Source organism: Carya illinoinensis, chromosome 2 (genome assembly GCF_018687715.1).
Source record: "Carya illinoinensis cultivar Pawnee chromosome 2, C.illinoinensisPawnee_v1, whole genome shotgun sequence".
Lineage (NCBI taxonomy): Eukaryota > Viridiplantae > Streptophyta > Magnoliopsida > Fagales > Juglandaceae > Carya > Carya illinoinensis.
The window spans coordinates 26478173-26499750 of record NC_056753.1 but is presented as its reverse complement, the minus strand read 5'-3'; the positions used below and the strand labels follow the sequence as shown (position 1 = coordinate 26499750).

Genomic DNA, 21578 nt, shown 5'->3' with positions numbered 1-21578 from the left:
TCGGTGAGGCTTCGAGGGAGATAAAACTACAAACTTCTGAGATTTTGAATGAAAGTTTCGGTGTAGACAGGTACATAACATGTAAAATGGAAGAGCTACATGACAGATTGTAATTGGGGGGCTGTTATTCTTAGAATACCAGCCTAACGATTATAAGGTTTTTTTCATTTATTTTTAAGTTATCTAATAACTGAGTTTTTTCTTTTAATTTCTTGTACACAAATATGATAGAACTAAACATATATTAACTTTTTCATTATTATATCCAATAAGAATCATAGAAAAGTTGAAAGATAAAACATGTAGTTCTTTATTTTTTTAGTTGAACAAAAAATTAAGGAGATAAATGATTATTTTATATTAAATTTATAGTTGTACATAAAATATTACATTTTCCTTGTGTTTACAATTTAATGGTCTTTATTTTTTCGTACATAATACAAAAATGTCGATAATTGAGGTTAAATATATAAATTACATATTTATTGAAATATTTGGATTCATATTATTATTATTTTTTATTGAAACTAGTGAATGAATTTATATTTTATACTCTTTATACATGATATAAATGCTTAAATTGCATCAAATATGATTTTTAATAATTTTTATCAATTTGAAATATCTAATTCAAAATTTTCATGTCAACTGATTCAATTTGTTAAATCTTCTTATTTATAGAATTGGTCCTTACCTAACTTTGAATTTGATTTTGATTTTTTGAGACTTGAATTCAAAGGAGGAGAGTAAGAGCACTCCCAACGGGTTATGTAAAACCTTTGGTTTTGTATAAGTTGAAGAATTGGAGTTTAAACTTGGCATCCAACGGATTCTCTACTCCATCCGTAATTTCCAATTGGCTACAGTGTTACTGCTACTTCTAGCGATAACTGTTCACAATTGTAAATAATTTTTAATCATTTCTCTCTCATCTGTGTACTCTCCCCTCTCATATTGTGTAAAAATTAAATCATTTCTTTCTCATTTGTGAATAAAAAAGATTAAAAAGTATAGTATTTAAATGATATGAAGAAAAAATAAATAAGCTGATGTATGATATATTGTAAAAATCAGAATGTAAAATAGAAAAAGTAGATTTGATAATACATTTTAAAGAATAGGATGAAAAATCCAGTAAGAATGCTCTAAGAGAAGGTCAAATTCAGAGCAGGACGGAAGAAGAGAGAGCTGAGAGAAGTCAGAGCTTCTCCTTTCCTTCATGATTAAACAAAAGTCCAAAAATTCGATTTCAAATTCAACTTTGACAAAACGGAGACAGAGTCGGAGTCAAATTATTTTTTAGTTTTTCAGTTAGAGTCAAAAGTGTCACAAGACCAACTTCGACTTTATACTCTGACTCTAACTTTGAATCTGACTTTGATATTGTACATATACTATGGAAAATTCTATTCACCATACTACCATCGTACTTTCATCATATTATATAATATGTGCCACATTTATCACCATTGATTGATTCTTTATTGGATATTTTTTATCATTTAATAGTGAATAAATGTACCACATTTTATACAGTGGAATGAAAGTATGGTATATAATATTACTTATTATAAAAATACACATTTATCTATTTATTAATCATATATACCAATATAGTTATATAACTATAATTTATATAGTTAAATTCAATAATATACTAGTATAAGTTAATTCTTATAAAATAATATACCTATACTATAATATAAATAGATTAAGAATAGTTTAGTATATGTAAAAGTTATAGTATTACTTCCATATATAATCAAGTATATAAATAATTTAGACATTATTATTGAAATATGTATAATATAATAATTAATAACATATAATACTAATTTATTAAAATATAATACCATTTAATTAGGCACTAGAAAGTCTAGTATACAAATAGATTATACATTGGTATTGACATAGCCAACAAGTTTAGTATAATAAGTTAATAATACATAATACTAATTTAGTGAAGTATAATAATATATAATTAGACAATAGAAATAAGCCTAGTGTATAAATAACTTGTAAATAAGTTAGACACTGGCTCCTGATATGGCAAACAAAGCTACTTTTAAATATTTGGTTTTTTTAATTTATTGCTACACTCCTATTATATTTATTGTTGATACTTTTTTATAATTCAATATTTACTATAAATATTGATGTGGAATGAACATTAACAGAGACATCTTATTGATCTTGTCCAAAGAGTTTTGGTTATACTTTTAGTAAATTTGAAATTTGAAAGTCTAAAAAAATATCTTGTTTAAAATTGGGCTAAATATAAAGTTAAAAAAAAAAATCCAAATCTAACTTCCCTCTTACAAGTCGTAATTAGATTTGGAGCTTGAATTTGAACTTTGACAAAATTGGAGTTAGATTTAGGGGATTCCGACTTTGGTTAGATCGGTGTTCACCCTTACTTTCCTTCAGTAACTTGCTTTTCCAGTGAGAGGGGCATAAGGTACTTTGTAATACATGCATCCCAATATGCGTGTGTGCATATATATATATTGAGTAATGTTAGATATAGTCTAAGGGTGTGGACTCTATTTTTTTTTAAAGGGTATACACGAGACTTTGTATACTCTAGAACTGCAACAATCATTTCTTGTATATATTTATATAAACTTTTAATTATTTATGAAATAATGAAAAATGGAACGTAGAGTCCATTTGAAGAATAGGTAGGTCAGTTCCTCTTTGGACTGATATCTCGTATTATTTGAGTTTATTGGCACCCAATAAAAAGCTGCCAGATCAGGAGTCCTCATGGTAACTTTTTGCACCTTATCACAGGATAGCAAAAACAAAACACCCGTGTATCTCTTTTTCTCCTATGGAAAATAAACAAATTCTTTCAATGGACTACACCCCGTTGCTGCACGTTGTATGACTGTCACACCGGCGAAGGAACTCCAAACTAGACCAGTGCACCCCCTTCAAATTGTCGCAATTTACATCAACGTCTCTTATCTCGATCATATGCAATTTATATTGGTATGCAATTTAATTCTCACTTCCTTTCTATCTTCCTCTTCCCACTACCGCGCTGTCTGTCTCCATCCTCTTTAGCTCCATTCTCGACCCGCACAGTATTTGAAGTAATTTGCAAATTGGAGGTTTTGTTACCTAAAATATCAAATTCTTGCTATTTAATTAATTAGAATCTTGACAACACCCCTCCCCATTTTCCATTGGGATGTACTCGAACCTTTTTCAAGGACCACTGCATTTTCAAAATAATCGTCCTTTTCGAGTTCTCATTCATCATTCTCTACCTTTGGTTCTACTCAAGTATCCTTTTATCCAATTTTTCTTGTCAGTTTGGAAATTTTGTTCGTTTCTCTGTAGAAGCTGAATCTAGAGTCCAATCTTATCCTTGTCATGTTTGGCAAGCCATTGTCGCTTACAAAGATTGCCCTTGTTTAGACCGTTTTTAGATTGACCTAGTTAGGATTGCTTATGCAGTGCAGTTGTTTTCGAATCTTGGGGGCAAGGTTTTTACCTGTTCTATTTGAGGAGTGATGAAGTTCATCAACCTTGGTTATTCATAGTTGTGAGAGAGGGGGGGGGGGAGGTTTCGGTGGAGGTTGTCTAGGCATTTTTTTAGAGAGAGAGTGAGGAGACATGGGAGGGGGTTTCTTTCTTCCTCTGTACTACAGTACAAGATTGAGAGGGTGAATGTGTACGTGACACACTATTATTAGAGGCTATTATTTATAGAATAACAGAACAATCTGTGGAAAGATTAACTCTAGGTATTACCTAACAAATAGAACTTGTTTCCAAAGAACAATGAAATCGGACCTAAATTCACGAAGAAACATGTGTTATGGTTCACTCAAAAGTCGGGAGAAAATTGAGATTTTTGACGCCCACCAGTTCAGTTCAACCAACGTATTAGCTGTCAATTCGATATTTTTGTCTACGAAGAGTAACCGCTTTTCTCATCCATTGGTTCTTCTTCGACGCCAAAAGTATCTTTTGGATGAAAAAGTAGACTTTTTCATATATATAATATCATATTTATTTAGATTTTTTAAAATAGAATATTCTATATTTGTGCACATTTATGATTATATTTGCATACTTTAAAATAAAGTATAAGTACGTTATAAAAAGTACCTTATATTTACATAATCTTTACGATTGTATAAATCATTTTTTAAAATTTTAGACTTATTTTAAACACTTTTTATAACTGTATTTTAAGTAACGTCAGAGACGGTTTTTGTATATATAAATCTCCTATATTTATTTAAAAAAGAAATTTATTATTAAAAGAAAATACATTTTTTTTATTGAAAATCTTAAATATATTAATTTTTTAAAATAAAAAAATATAAAATTTACATATTTTAAAATTACAAATATTATTTCTATGGACTTTTAATATTTTTTATCAACGAGTTTTGTTATTTTGTGAAGAAAGTCTCGAAGCGCCAAAGTACTTGGAGTTTGGAAGTCTAGATATAAAATTTCAACCATTCGATTTAAAAATAGTCAAAGCCTGTTTATACCACATAATATTTTAAAAACAATAATGTTACATCTTATCTTAATTTTTATTATTTTATGATGTGATATTAGATAATTATAAATTATTTTATTATATTTTATTTGTAAATTTATCATTTAATATCATATCATGAGATGATAAAAAGACGATAAGAAATACGATGATGAATATATATATATTTTTAAAAAATTAAAAATAATCCATTGAATCGGTTTGAATATTAAGTTGAATTGAATTGAGATAAAAGTTTAAAGTTGAATAAAATATTATTAAAATATTATTTTTTAATATTATTATTATTTTAAAATTTGAAAAAAGTTAAATTTTTTAGTATATTTTAATTAAAAAAATTATAATGATTGGATAATATGAATTGAAATGAATTTAGAGGATTCGAGGAACCAAACGCAGCCACTCTCTCACCGAAACGACCCAAAACTCTTTCACTACTACCAAAGTCATCGTTGAGTTCTGCGTTGTCCATTCTTATTCTTATTCTTCTTCTTCTTCTTCTCATTCTCAAGTCTCAACAAGAGACGTCAACGAAGAGATCCTCTCGAAGAAGAGCAAAAAGTGCTGACAAACAATGGCTGCTGCTTCGGCTGCTCTGATCAATCCGCTGACACCCTCTCTTTGCAACTCCAAATCTGAGATCTTTGCGGACTCTTCTCGGACTTTGAAACAAGCCTGGGTGGGCCAGGCTATGTCTTTGAGGTTGAGGAACAAGAATTTTGGCAGCAGGAGGCTGCCTTCAGGTTGCTCTGTCGTGTGCAAGGCCGTCTCTGTGAAGCCCCCAACAGTGATCGAAGGTCTAAACATTGCCGAGGATGTTACTCAGGTCGGATAAAAAAACCCATTTCTTCTTATTCTTGAAGATAAATTTGAGAATTATGAAGTGGGTCTTTTTGGCTTCTTGGCCGTTTTAATTGGATTTTTGGCTGATTCTGAGATGTATGTTACTAATGTGAATAATTATGTTGCTTTTAGGAACTATTAGTAGGAATTGTGTGGTGGATTGTTTCTCCTTTATTGACGTTTGAGAGTTTGAGTTGGAGAATATCGATTGGTTCCTGCTGATTAGTGAACGTTTTAGAGTTGGTGAATACGTCATTCGTGTTCTTTATTATTATTTTTTTATAAGTATCATTCGTGTTCTTTTTTGCATAGTTCATTGTAATTATAGTTGGTTGTTCTGTTTTACTTATCAAGAAAATTATAATTGGTTGTTTTTGTTATTCGGAAATTTCAATATTGATGTAAATGTCATTCGAATCCGCCAATTTATTTTTTTTGTTAATTTTTAGAATATGAAGTGTGTCATTTGATTTGGTGAGAATATGAATGGGGAATTGGCAGATATTTCATGCATGGAATTTGAAAAAGTAATTGGAAGGAACTTATATATTTATATAGTATCGTTGAATCTTAGTATTATTTTGTGGCCATTGATAAGGTGAACTGTTGCTGTAATTATTGTAGCAAAGTCTGGGGGTGAATTTACTGGCGAATGAGGATGAAAACTACTGCTTTTTAAAATCATTTTGAATTGGTTGTTATGTTGACCAGTAAAAAGGGCGAGTTCTTATGTTACTTTATTGAGTTTTTGGTGAGAATAATTGATGATCTCTGGAATAATAGATGAGATAATGATGTGGGTTGATATTTTTTTAAAGTTAATTTTGAAAATATGATGAGAATGTAGTTTTACTTGTTATTTATTTATTCTTTTAAAATTGCCAACTTAGATGTGGATCTTTTGAATTTTGGGGTACTTTGTGATATTGTTGGTCCAGTTAACTTTTACATTAGTTTCAGTATTCAGCTTCAATGACTATATCACAACGATAAAGGTTCTTTGTGTTTTTTTTTTTTTATAGGTGTAATGTTTTTATTGATTTTAGTTTTTAACTGGTTCTCAGGCAAATGAGCTCAACTCAAACATATCTCCTCACCTTGTAAGAATAGGTTGTTGGGTGAAGGCATGAGTTGGAGACCCAGTGGTGAAACTAACCAATAAAAATGGGAAAAAAATGTAATCTACTGATGCTAATTGTGTTTTCAAGAATTCATGGGGGCAGGGGGGCATCAGTACGATACTCTTATATTTGAAAACGAATTCTAGAATATAATAATGTGTGTTGTTAAGAAGAAAGCTTCTTTAAACCTTTAATGTGAAATTTTTTGGATGTACTATTTTTGATCCCGGCTTCTCCTACTTTAGGCAGAATTGCACTTTAAAAGCGAATAGGTAAACGATGAAGTGGGTCATTTCTTTCATTAATATCTTTTTAGAAAGATAAATAAGAGCAATAATTTTCACTTAAAAGACATTTTCATAAAAAATAAAATAAATAAATTATGATAATAATTTACTCCAGTAAAAATGAAGTTTTTAGATTTCTAAAAACTTCATATATAATGGATACCTTGTGTTAACTTGACAACGAGGTCCATTCTTGCTATGCTTGAGCCACTTTCAGGGTTAAATCAATCTATGAATAATGTAAGGATCATCAAGATTTGAAGAGCTTTCAATGATTTTTTTGAAGTTATGTTCATTATGCAGATCAGAAACAAAACTATTTTGTGAGTGTCGTTATCTATCTGCAGAGTAGAATGCTCGTCTTGTTAGTTTCTTTTACGTTTCAAAAGTCAGAAATTGGTTTCTCAATTTTTTTTCTTATCATCTGAGGTCATAAAGAAGTGCTTCTAATGATATTTAGATGTTGACTTATATGGTACTGTGACCATATCTATTTGCTCTGAAATGTTTCTCATGAAACTGAGTATATATAATTGAACATCCAGAACAAGTGTATTAATATTCTAGGGAATGCCAGCATCTCCAATCATAGCTAGGTTGAGGTGTCTTGACATTATTCAGGCTGATCTTGCCATGAAGCTCTTTTCAACACCTTTACTGCATGATACAGAGCAATGTGGCAGGGATGAACCACAATCTTGTACTGTAAGGTGGTAAAATAAGTTACATTAGTGGCAAGCAATAGCTATTTGTCAAGGTTCAAAACTTCTATAAGTAGAAAGCCTGTTGCTCTCTTCTATTCTATTCACTATATCCATCTATCAAAGCACCAATTGTAGTCATTCAGTTTCTTACTTACATGTTGCATTGATTGCATTGTGACACAGTTAATTGGAAAAACCCCAATGGTTTACCTGAACAGCATTGTGAAGGGGTCTGTAGCCAATATTGCTGCCAAGCTTGAGATCATGGAGCCATGTTGTAGTGTCAAGGACAGGTAAGGAAGATAAAAATGCTACCCTAGGTATTAAACCTCTATAAGCATGTTGTAGTGGTGACAAGGTATGAGGATAGAATAGACAGCTTGAATGGCCTACTTTGAGAGTTATTTGGACATATCATTATTAATTACAGCTTTTTGGTATTTTTCTATAAATAGTTGAAGTTTTTTAGGACTTCGAGGAAGTCTATTTTTCTGATTGTCCATATTATCTGATCATGTGGGTTTTCCCCCCAAAATGTAGCTTTCTGCCCTAACAGGTGCCCAATTTAGACAGCTAATATAGTCAGTTATAGTGAATTAGGACCCATATGTTGTATTTCAGGCTCAAAAAGGTGTCTACTTTACTATGAGAATCGTATGTTCTGGTCCATTTGAAAGGCTAATATCCTAGTTTTCTGTCCTTGGAACTCAGGATCAGACTTATAGACACTGATGTTTAATATTTTAATCAAGCACTCTGAAATTTTGCTGCAGGATTGGTTACAGTATGATAATTGATGCAGAACAAAAAGGACTGATAACACCTGGAAAGGTAAGTAGATACAACTCATGCATTTTGGTGGAGTTTTATTACAACAGAACCACCCTATGGCTTTTGGCATTTTGAAACTTAGGCTGAAACTTTTCCTTCTTATAAAACAAGGCTCCTTGATTGGCAACCTCAAGAACAATTAACTTGACATTCAATGCTAACTCACCTGCACTATGCGAATTTCGCTTAGTCTCTCTTGCATAGCTTACTGTTTTGAGATAGTTGTTTCCTTTCATATATTTTGTAGAGTATTCTGGTTGAACCAACGAGTGGAAACACAGGCATTGGTCTTGCATTTATTGCAGCTTCAAGAGGATATAGACTCATCTTAACAATGCCAGCATCAATGAGTTTAGAAAGAAGGGTTCTTTTGAAAGCATTTGGGGCTGAGCTTGTATTGACTGATTCAGCAAAGGGAATGAAGGGAGCAGTTCAAAAGGCTGAAGAGATTTTGAAAAGCACACCAAATGCCTACATGCTTCAGCAATTTGACAATCTTGCTAACCCCAAGGTTTGTAGTCACGGTACCCACTCATGACTTGTTACACCTTATAATTATCTTTGGGTATTTGTTTCTATTCTTTCATTGCTTTGTACCGCTACTTTGCGGCCATGGACTCAATGTATATCGAATACAAAGGTTGAGAAAACTCATGTAACCGGGGAGAGGATGCCAGATATATGCATATATTCAAAATATATTTATGTTGTATATCAAAATCATGGACTTTGCAGTTCTAGCGGGTAAATGCCTTTGGGGATGCATATGGTTAACAAAGTGACTGTAGGATCCCTTTAAGAGTTCTTCGTGTTTTGGACTTGTGAAATTATTTCAATCACCGTACACCCTATATATAATATATATTTGCCTATCAACATTATGGTACTATCTTGCTAGTGTTGCAGGTCTCTATATAGCATTGCAAAACACCACCTTGCATGGGTAGAATGGTCAAGGGTCCATTCTAAATGGCCACCAGTGATAACTAAGCGACAACTTCCTGATTACATTTTTCTTGGACAGTATTATTTCTTAATCACCTAAAGAAGGTGATGATGATGATGAATGATTATTTACTAATGAAATATGTAATAGTGATGTAAATGATGCCAGACCTGCTTAAAATGGGAGAAAATTATTGGTTTTGGTCAATTATTAGGCAGCCAGAAATATGATATGATTGTTATTTTAGATAAAGTTACTACAGAAGTTCATGCTATTAGGATAATGCTTTGTCCTAGAGATCTTGTATGTAGTTATATAATGTCGCCTTCGATACAGTGAGATATACAATTTAGAAATTGACGTTTTGCACGTTCAGATACACTATGAGACAACTGGACCAGAAATCTGGGAAGATACACGAGGCAAGGTGGATATATTCATAGCAGGCATTGGAACTGGTGGGACCATTTCTGGTGTTGGCCGGTTCCTCAAACAGAAAAATCCTAAAATAAAGGTAAAAAATTGTCAAACCTATAGGACATTTGTCTTATTTTTTACCAATAAAAAAGAAGCATTTATCTTATTTTCATAAGTCATATGGCGGGCGTGGAGAGTTAGTTCCATGGGTTTCGTGGTATATGGTTGCCTTAATAGTGGAAAAAATGCTTTGAAAGAAAAAGGATGTATTCTTTTACCTGGCTATTTATTTATTCTATTTGAGCATTCTCATTTGACCCATGCTTTATCAGGTAATTGGCATAGAACCTTTAGAAAGCAACATACTTTCAGGTGGAAAACCTGGTAAGACAACAAATAAGCTTTCTGACTATTATCAGTTAAATTAATTATCTTTAATAGTGTCTAATTATTACTTATTTTACTTATTCTTATATTACCATTCAAATGCAGGTCCTCATAAAATTCAAGGAATTGGAGCTGGTTTTGTGCCCAGGAATTTGGATCAAGAACTGGTTGATGAAGTCATAGAGGTCGAATCTTATTTCTAGAATATGTGGTGCTCCGTGCTCCTTCAATTTGATTATCTTATGCTTTTTTTCCAACTTTATTTGCTAGGGAGGTTTTGGAATCTCCTCAACCCATGGATAGTTGACAACCCAAAGACCATGTGATGGGACTTCTGCTGTTCTGAGCTTTAGAAGTTTTGATTCTGCTAAAATGAAAATTTCTACCTACAAGAAAAATATATGTTAAAATAAAAAATTCTTAATCTTGCATTTCTCTACCATTGTGACAATTGATTCTTGTTTCAGTGAAAACTATTTAAATGGATTCCAGTTTGTTTGGCATGGTAATGTTCATAAATGCTAAATTTCAGGTCATGCCTATTTTTATATCACAGATCATAATTGTACTTGGGCCATGCTTTTTGCAATTCTAAATATAATTCTGATTACTGGTAAAAAAATAGTTACATATCATATTGTCAATTGATAGTTATCTTTGTTGCTATTTATCAAAAAAAAAAAAATTATCTTTGTTGCTGCTATGCAAGGCAGCTGACAGTACCTTAGATATGGTCATTTTTTGTCAGGCAAATTAAGACTGGATGTGTCTAATAAATCTTATAGAACTTTATTTCTGTACATAAATGTTCAATAACATGATGCATAGGAATTACGGCTTTGCCTATACATGAATATGGGCCACCTTTAGTCATACACATACATGTTGATTTTCTTTAGTATGTTCTTCTTGCCACGGCAGTATTCAAAAGCAAAAGGAAAAAAAAAAAAAGGAGAGGAAATCCCATTTAAGCTTAGAGTTTATCGTCTAGTATTTATCATAAATGCAACTTTTTTGTGTGTTTACCATTACTCATTTCTCATATGCTGTGAATTTGGCAGATATCTAGTGAAGAAGCTGTTGAAACTGCAAAGCAGTTAGCACTCCAGGAAGGCTTGTTGGTTAGTGCTTTTTGTTAATCTTTTCAACCAATTAAAATTTCAGATGAAGAAAAAATTGGGACAGTATGCTCTGGTGTAGACATGCGCCCCTCTGCGTTCCCTTCGATGCCCTAGGATCTAAAGTTTTTGTTCTGATCAGAAAAAAAGAGAGATGAAACCAAAACAAAAGGATTGAACAGATAGTCTTTCATATTAGGTTTAGTAATCAATTAGATGAATCCTGTACTTCTGCAAACCTACCCATAGGTCAGTTGTATTTAATTAATCAGAAAATGACCAACAGAATTTAATATAAATTAAGGTGGCACGTGGTTATTTTTACTCTATTCTGTAGTATCATCCAGTTGTGATAAAATAGCACATTCTCGCTCATAGTGATTGGAAGTGGTGGCATGTTGTCTATGTTTTGAGAGAGAGAGACGATATGTTCAGGTTTATTAAAAAATAGGTGTTTGTATCCATGACTGGGGCTGGATATTTATGTATTAATGTATGTATGCATGTACTTGTATGCTAAATTATCGTTCTTTCCTCACATGGTTTCCTTACTAATCAGGTGGGGATCTCTTCTGGGGCAGCAGCTGCTGCTGCACTGAAGGTTGGGAAGAGACCTGAGAATGCAGGGAAGCTCATTGCGGTATGTCCCTTTTTTCTAAATGAAACTAGTGGGAAATGTAATCCATCTTCAGTGAGCTGCAGCATTAGAAAGATGAAATGAACCCACTGTGGAAAATTGTAACATCACTTAGGCAATAAAAACCCACTTCCATTGTTAAAGAGTTACATGGAATCCATGAGTTTGCTGGTATTAGGTAACAAGGCATGCTAGTGGAACCATTGATAAAACTTTTTGAGGAAACAGAGATTGTCCTAAATGATTAATTACTACTGAACCTTGTCTAACAGCATAAGCTATACACGGTCTCCTTTTTTTGGTTACGTCTTTATTTATTTTTGAATTTGGTGGGGGAGGTGGGGATAATGCTCCTATGGTAAGAAAATTGTTGTGAGCTTTTTGATTAATGTCAAGTATAAAGCTAAATCTAAGTTTCCATCCAGCATTCTTGCAAGACAGGTTGATCCCTTGTTAATAATATATATATATATATTTTTATAAGTAAGAAAGATTTTATTGATCCACGTAATTAGGCAAAGCCCGAGTACACAGGAAGTATACAAAAGAGAGCCTAATTACAAACTACATGCTATGAAAAGTAGCGTAAAAGTCATTAAAACTCATTCCATTCAAAACAATGGAAGAAGCCCAAAACAACAATATATGAAAGAAAAAGTCCCTAAAACCCTCTGGAGAGCGTTTCCTATTGTCAAAACAGCGACTATTTCTTTCATTCCATGTGCACCACATTAAGCATAGAGGCACCATCTTCCAAACAGCTGCAATGTGGCGATTACCCCGTACCACTTTTCCAGCATGACAACAAGTCTATTACCTTCCTAGGCATTACCCATGCAAGACCGAGCCTAGTAAAGCTTGTTAATAATATTCACACTAGTATGTGCATGTGCTGGAATGGTATTGTAGCTAACTTGTCACTGACTAGGTATGTGTGACTATTTGTACTTTGTCAAAACTCTTGTGTTGGTAAATGTCTGGAGTGCATTTGTCAGTTACACGATCCGGACACAAATGATAAGAGTGCTCTGATCGATGCTTTGAGTAACATGAAGTTTCAGTGAAGCATGCCATCGAGCAGGATCTTGAATAGTTTAATAATATCTAAATAGGTTCATTTACATTGTTGAGAAGACTAGAGTGAAGTTGCTATTCTCTTTCTTCATCAAACACGTATGGATCTGTGTCTATAGAGGACTGTCAGATACATATCATAAACATGTTTTTTCCATCTAAATGGGTTAACAACCATGATTAGCATGCTTACTAATTATTCTTTATTTGCTAGATTTTTTTTTTTTTTTTGGGGGGGGTTGGGGGTGGGGAGACCCTGACTTGTGGATATTGGGTATAGGCTGGACTGATAGCTAAGCTGGCAGGTGATTTTAATATGCCTATGTTTAGGCTTTGGTTGTTGGAGGCACCTTTCACACCAGAAAAACATAGACTGTAGTTGTTTATCAGAGAACTAGAGTTACGCTTTAAGACTTGCATTCAAAGTCCATATGGTTAAACCTCTCTAGGCTTGTGCATTTATGTTTCTAGCCTTTTGTAGCAACTTGTATGTGTCACCTTCTATTATTTACCATATTTTCTAGACATATGAAGTGGCTGTCACTGATTGTTTTCATTTTATCCTGTAAGATGTAGAACTGAATTTTTTCAACCGAATAGTCCTAAAAGTAATTCCCAACAAAGATGTCCTAGCAGGAATAACAAGTAAAACAATATCCTTTCCGGCTGTTGACCGAAATTAAACACACTTAGGATTCCTGGTTGCAACAAGTGTTAGGAAGTGCGGGCATGCATAGGTTGCTTTAATTAAACGCATAGTTGGAAAAATGAACTTTCTGGATGAACCAATACTCCTCTTCGGGAACCACTCAAAGTCATCAGTCAGGTTTCAGGGGCCTGACTGACTTTCCTAAATAGCATCCCATTTAGCTTTTGGTGGCCCATTTCATCTTTGAAAGATTTTGCACTGCTGTTGACATACTTCACTGATAGTTCCATTTTTAGTTATTCTTTATCAACAATGTATTCTAAATGTAGTACATATGGTTGTTTTGGGACAAAAAATGGGTCAGTCATATGTGAATCTGCTCAGCTCTGTGGGTTCAGGCTTGTTTATATGGCAGCTTGCTGAACTGATAAAGTACTTTCGTGGCTGTAATAGGTCAGCTTGTTCTCTTCATTAATGGAATGATGTTCTGCGGCCATGCAATCTAACGTGTTTTTCGTATGAACTTGTTTCCAAAGAGGGAGAAGTAGTTAAAGACTAGGGACCCCCTTGATTAAAGTACCATAGTTAACACATCATGAATCGCAATTTGTAGTTTAAGCAATTATGCTCGGATTCTTTGTTCTCTTCTTGGCACTGGGGCTCATGAAGCTATTGTGGGAATATGCTGTTAAAATATTTTATTTAGTTCTAAAACTTGTCTTCATTGCCATATCTCTCAACTAATTTGGGAAATTCAAAATGCTTGTAGGTTGTGTTTCCCAGCTTTGGCGAACGATATCTGTCCACTGTTCTTTTCCAGTCGATCAGGGAAGAATGTGAGAAAATGCAACCCGAGCCTTGAATCATGTTTTTTCTATGTATCTTCACATTTGCCCTATCATCCGTAGTGTGCACCATAGATGTGATCTGAGTCTTAACAACTGCGATTGGTTTGCTCCTCTATGAATGGTAATTGCCTGGAAATTGTGTACCCCAGTGGATGGTGTGCTTGAATCTCTTCTTCTAGTCAATTACATTGGTTCTCAATACACAGAATAAAAGTCCCCATTTTTCCAAGCATGATACTCTGCTACTACTTCCAGCCTTTAAAAGTTGCAACATTGTTGTAGTCCTCACCATTGAATAAATTACACTGCTCCAGCATGATATGAAAACACGTGAAAGTAATTTTTTAAACTTGGTGAGAATTTATAGGCATGGCCAACGAGAAAACAATGGGAAAGAACTTGAAAACTAGTGGATGAAGTGACCATCTTCTTTCTATTTCTCGCATGAAGTAAACAAATGGTGGGACCAAGGTGGTTCATCCTACTTGAGTTTTTACATTTATAAATTGAGGTACTGAAACTTTCGCAACATTAATATTTGAGAAGAAAAACTCATAATTACATACTTCTATCAGTCTCTCGTTAAAAAACTAATGAGAAGGATTGCTATGTGGCATGTTAATGTCACGTGTCAATCTTAAATTGATTGATGCGATACACTATGCCACATGTCAGCTAATGGAAGACTGGAACATTGCATACTAGACTGACGTGGATTTTTTATTCTCGAGTATTAATATTGCAAAAGTTTAAATGTGTCCTCGATTTATAAATTGTGAAAATATAAAGTTGAGATAAAAAAAAAAAAAAACAGTGAATAATAGTAAAATATTTTGAGTTTAGATATTTTATGGGATTTTAGAAAAAAAGAAAAAATTAAATAAAATATTATTACGATTTAATTTTTATTTTAGGATTTGAAAAAGTTCAATTATTTTTTGTGTTTTGTTTAAAAATTTAAAAAAGTTGTAATGATTAGATGAAGAAGATGAAAATTTAAAATTAAAATATATTTTTATTTAAGTAATGTTTGAATTTCCAGACGAGTCCTTAGTGTTTTTCAAAAGAATGCTTAGCTTCTTTATAAGGTGTTTCCCAATTGAATAATGAAGAGGACGACCATTGTGTGAATTTGGAAGTACAATGTAACAATATTTATTTTCCCAACCAATGATTGATCGTAATTCACATGGATGTTTTCTACTCCTACGCACGTGTGTATTTGTTTTCACGTTTATACAGAAAAGGAAAAAGAATGGTATGGGAAAAGTACTTTATGAGGGTGATTAATTAATTGGGAAAATAAGGCAATTTCTTTGATTATTAAAGATAGAGATATCATGCATGAATGAGAACTAGTCAACTGTTTTCGACCATATTCCAACGCGGTAGTCCAACAATCGATCAATCTTGGGTCATTTTCAGAGGTCGTGTTTGATGTTTACTAGAAATTGTATGTCCAATTATTTTATTGACTTTTTCCCCTCAATTTTCTTTGATTTTCTCATTATAAATAACACGTGATATTCGATAAGACAAATAAAAGAAAGAAGAAATGGAAATTAAGCAAATGATCAATGTTTTGGTCCTGCATGTATTTCTTTGAGCGATAACGTTACATAAAAAATAATATTTTAGACTTTCATCTAAAATAAAAAAATTCTTATCTTACTATCTAAACCTGTCATAATAATTAGGTGCTACGATACTATCTATGGTTGGATAAGTAGGATTAATAAATAAAATAAAATAATAATAAAAAAAAGGTCCTACTTGCAATTAATAGGGTTTTAGTTGGGTAAGGAGGCTACTCTTGTAGACGACTATTGTCTACAAAGTCTCCCTTTGAGTTTTTATATATAGCTGATCATGAATGGGAGGTTTGGATATTGCTATAGAATATTAGAGTAGAATATAATCATATTAGTGTCAAAACAAGTCGAATTCGAGTAAATAATAAATGAGTTATAAACTTTGTTCATAACTCATTTTTATTCGAATACGAGTCGAATTTTAACTTATCAATTATTATTTAGTTGCATCTTATGTTCATGAATAGCTCATTAATTTTTTTAACTAGTTTGATGAACTTAATGAAAATATTTAATTTGACAAAATAAACTATTTATGTTATTTATATTTAATAATTTTATTTACAAATTTCGATAAACACACTTTATGTTTTTGTAGAAATTGTTTTATATAATTATACATATAATCAAGGATTATATTATAAGGATTCAAATTACAACACATATCATATCATGAACAAGATTTCTCTTATATTGCATTGATAAAAATGGAATCTTGCCACATATTTCTTGATAAATCGAGATCAGGAAATAGGAAATGAGGAGATGCTTTTGTGAACAGAGAGAAAATATCTTGAAGTTTATTTTTGAGATAGAATTTTCTATATTTACTTAAGTATACATGCGCGGCATATTTATACCCACGTTTAGAATGACAGAATAGTAGTAAAGCAAACTGATAGTTACGTTATACTATCAAGTACAAAAATGTAAATTGAGTGCAATGAGTATAGAGAAAGAATACATATTTCTAAAAGTTTCCCTCAAGATGGAATGTATATATTCAGTACACCCATTTTGCTAAGCAAAGAATGAAATTGGTGAGAACCACGAACTTTGGTAAAAATATCACTCAATTGATGCTTAGAGGCAACAAGAAGTGTTTTGATCACATTTGCTTGCAACTTTTCTCTTGCAATGTGATAATCTATTTCTATATACTTTGCCCTTTCATGAAAAACATGATTTGCAACAATTTGAATGGCAATTTTATCATCATAAAATGCAAGTGCTGGATGTGAATGGATTATCTAAAAGAAAAATGCTATTTGCAACTGGGGTGGGGAACTGCAGAGGAACAACGTCCCACGTGGCAAACCAAAATGACATCGTCCCATGAAGCCCCCATCCCCACCCTTCGTCTTCTCCAGCCACGACGTGTTTCACATTTCATTTCCCTTCCTTTGTTTGAACCCTTGAACTCTCCAGTCTCCCTCCTTCATCTTCAAATCTCCAATCTCCCTTCATCTTCAACATTTGCTCACTCTTTGCTTGATTTTGTCTAGAAGAACTACTTCTTTTTGGTAGAGTGATTCTCTTACTAGGATTTAGAACCCTCTGAGCCAAAGGAAAAGTGCCGCCAGATAGCTTCAAGGTTTGCTTCTCCCCAAAAGTATGTCCCACCTTCATATAGTTGTTCATCTTCCTCTCCCCCTCCCTCTCCATTCTCTCTCTTCACCTCTGTTTCTATATATCTGCCGACCTTCCTCTCATGTTTCAAGAAAAACACTTTGGATTTCAAGACGAGCTTCAAGAAAATCGGCCATAGTAACAACAAAAACCCATTTGGGAAAAATCGTGGAAATAGATTTGGGAGAAAGTTGTTAAACATGAAATCTAAAAAATGAGTTTGTTTTTGTTGGTGGAGCTTCCTTTTAGTCTTTTACTTGCCTCTAGAAACCCCAAATGCAAGAGATGGAAGGATTCTCTTTGTTCTTGCTCAGGCTTCTTACTCAGAAAAAATCACTCAATCATTATTGCGTAAAGAAGTGGTTATGCTCAAGAGAGGAAAGAGAGAATCAAAAAACCACCACTCCGTACTTATTCATTGGTAGAAAATCCAATATAATTAGTATATGAAGAACTGCCAGATGAGGAAGTATTCGCAGCAGAAGCCTAGCTTGCTAGGTGATTTTTTTTTTTTGAAGGGTTTAAAAAAAGAGAAGATAGAGCTGATAAAAGAAAAGGGAAAAAGAAATCTACTTGACTATTCTGAAAAACTGGTGTTGGCATTGTTTTCTTCTCTCTAGAAGTGGAAATTGTTTCATTCTTATTGTGCCTTTTGTTTTTTTATTATTAATTATTATTATTATTATTATTATTATTATTTTATTTCCTTACATAAGTGCCACATCCCACCCCCCCCCCCCCCCCCCGCCCCGCGGTAACCTCCCATTTATGCAATGGCGATTGTCCTTAGCAAAATTGTATCTAAAAATCTTTCAATAAGATAAGCAACCATGAGAGTTCACAAGTTGTAGAAGTCATAACTCTATACTCTGCCTCAACTGAGGATCTCGAAACAGTTTCATGCTTATTTGATTTCCAAGAGATCAAAAAGTCTATAAGAAATTCATAAAACCTTGTGATTAACCTTCTAGTATCCACACATCTAGCCCAGTTTGAATCACAAAATGCTTTAAAGGGAAAATCAGAAGCTAAAGTGAAGAAAAGGCATTGTCCATGAGTGCCTTTCAAATACCTAAGTACTTTGTGTATTGCATCCAAGTGAGTTTGTCTTGGCTTATTCATATACAGACTCAAGACTTTTACTGAATAAGCAATGTTTGGTCTTAATATAGTTAAGTAGATAAGTCTGCCAATTAGTTTTCGATAACTAGAAAGATCTTTTAAAAGATCATTATCTGAGTTTGAAAATTTTACATTTTGTTCCATAGAAAATGCCACTGATTAGGTAGCCAAGATTCCCGAGTCTTATAGAATATCCAATGTATATTTTATTAGGTATAATAAAATGTCCTTAGAAGACCTAGCAACCTCTAGTCCAAGAAAGTATTTTAGATTGCCCAAATCTTTAATTTTGAACTTATCATCTAGAAATGTTTTTATCTTAGAAATGGAATTCAAATCATTACTAGTTAAGATTATGCCATCAACATAAATTAGCAATGCAATAAATGAACCATTTACTGATTTGATGAACAATGAGTGATCACATTTGGCTTGCTGAAACCCACAAGCAATTACAACAATAGACAACTTTGAAAACCATTGTCTAGAAGCTTGTCCAAACTTATAAAGGAATCCTCGTAATTTACAAACTCTAGAGTCCCTATGTTGTGCACATCTAGGTGGAATAGTCATATAAACTTATTCAAATCTTCATGCAAAAAGTCATTGTTCACATCTAATGATATAAATGTCAATTTTTGGCAACTGCTAATGCCAGTAGATATCTCTCTCTGTTTCTCTTCTTGTAGATCCAAAGCAATTACTTTGTTGATAGAGGAAAATGGATCAAGCAACAAAATCTAACTTCTTATGCTATTAAAAGAGTCATTTAATCCCATAAAAAATTACATCACATCACATCACATAATCCCATAAAGAATTTTAAGAATACTGTGGCAGATTACGTTTGTAATTTGCAAATTCATCTTACTAAGACTTTAAATCTGTGTAATAATCATTGATAGACTCTTATTCTTACTTTAAGGAATGAATTACTTTTCTTAATTAGAAGATTCTTGGACAATTACCTTGTGAGAAGTGATCCTTTAAATCCTTCCACATGTCTGCAACATTGTCTATGTAAAGAATGCTCCAACCAATATTTTTTGCAACTGAGTTGATGATCCAGGAGACCATTATATCATTACATCGAACCCATGGTGAATAGAGAGGCTTCATCAATCGGCTTTTTAAGGACTTCACAAATGAACTCTAGCTTGTTTTTAACGTTAAGGGCTTTCGTCATTAATTTTGCCCATGGATGATAGTTTTCACCAATTAGTCAATTAGTGACAAGCATAACACTGGAATTTTCTCCATGATGTAAAAAGTAAAGGTTTGAAGGATTATCGAGTGACATTTGGAAAATAGAGAAAACTATAGTCAAATCCATGACTAAAATATCATAGTAATCAGAATTCTCTGATACCATGACAAAAATGAAATTTTGGCCTTGGATTTCTTGAGAAATCAAAATCAAAAAATGAGAAAATGCTTTCGTGAACAGAGAGAATATATCTCGAAGTCTATTCCTGAGATAACTTTTCTATATTTACTAAAGTATACACGTGTGGTATATTTATACCGACTGCATCTAGAATGACAAAATAGTAGCAAAGCAAACTGATAATTACATCATACTATATATCAAGTACAAAAATGTAAATTGAGTACAATAAATACAAAGAAAGAATGCATATTTCTAAGATGCATGCATGAATTGAAATGTCATGACCCTGTCCACACGCAAAAGACAACATATGCTAGCTAGCTATATAATTTGTTGAATCTTCTCTCCCTCCCTAATTAGCGCCACATAATAATTTAAACATGCACATGAATGCTTTATTTGGTAGATGACGACAACGTTTGAGAAATTAAAGCCAACATTCCTTAGTCTTTAACTACTTGCAATATCAACAAGAGCATGTGGCTCAGACGGCATGAGACCCAACTTCTGTAAGAGAGGTCTTAAGTTTGATCCCCTTCCTAAATCTCCCAATATATATATATAAAAAAAAAAAAAAAAAAAAAAAAAAAAAAAAAAAAAACTACTTGCAATATCGCTTTCAATTTTTTCTATTTTAATGAACATCATGCATATATATATATATATATGTTAGCTATCTTCGCTTTATTTATTTAAATACAAAACTATATATTTAAATTAATACACCCCATCCATCAATCAATATAATTAACAAGCTGTACATAAATTACACTATAAGAAAAATAAGTTTTTACGATTAAAATTTTACAATTAAAAAGATAATTTTTAACAAAAAGGAGTAATTTTTTTTTTTTTTGTTTTTTGGTAGTGACAAGTATATATAGACAAAAAAATATATAATTTCAAAATAATTGAAGGGGCGGCCAGGCTTCAGAGTCCTGCATACTAATAATATTATTCAACCATTAATGGGCAATGACAACCCTACAAAATTTCGTTTGATAAGGCCATGAGTTGGCCCACTTTCCTATCATCTATATATATATATACACAAATATTGTATATTACAGCTTGTACAATAGTCAACATAAATGCTCAGTCTATCGGGTCTTCAAGGACTAGAAGCTAGGTAGGTATTATACGTAATTAAAAATAAAAATGGAATTCAACAGCGCGTTGTCCTCTAAATTTTAATATTAATTATTAGAATATTAGATACGGTACTCTTAAATTATGTAAATTATACATATTTAATTTAAAAAAGAGTGAAATTTATTTTTAAAAAATTAATTTTTTTATATAAATTTTATACTTAATTATATATTTTTTTAAAAATAAAAACTACGGTATCACTACAAATATTATTTATCTTGTCCACCTTAACATGCATGCACTTGCCTTATTTTGTCTCCATATGGCATGTTGCAACTCTCTCAATCCGATCCCCACGCACAC

At 32.5% G+C, this 21578-nt stretch overlaps 1 protein-coding gene across 1 annotated transcript; it reads left to right on the top strand.

The window, feature by feature from the left end:
- Window positions 1-4912: 4912 nt before the first annotated feature.
- LOC122300573 (cysteine synthase, chloroplastic/chromoplastic-like) lies at window positions 4913-14619 on the top strand. The gene is made up of 10 exons (XM_043111328.1): window positions 4913-5354; window positions 7667-7776; window positions 8257-8314; window positions 8562-8825; window positions 9637-9774; window positions 10010-10061; window positions 10170-10249; window positions 11126-11185; window positions 11742-11822; window positions 14312-14619. Exons 1-10 carry the CDS (start codon window positions 5103-5105, stop codon window positions 14402-14404), a joined length of 1188 nt encoding a protein of 395 aa, XP_042967262.1. The 5' UTR covers window positions 4913-5102; the 3' UTR covers window positions 14405-14619.
- The last annotated feature ends 6959 nt before the right edge of the window (window positions 14620-21578 follow it).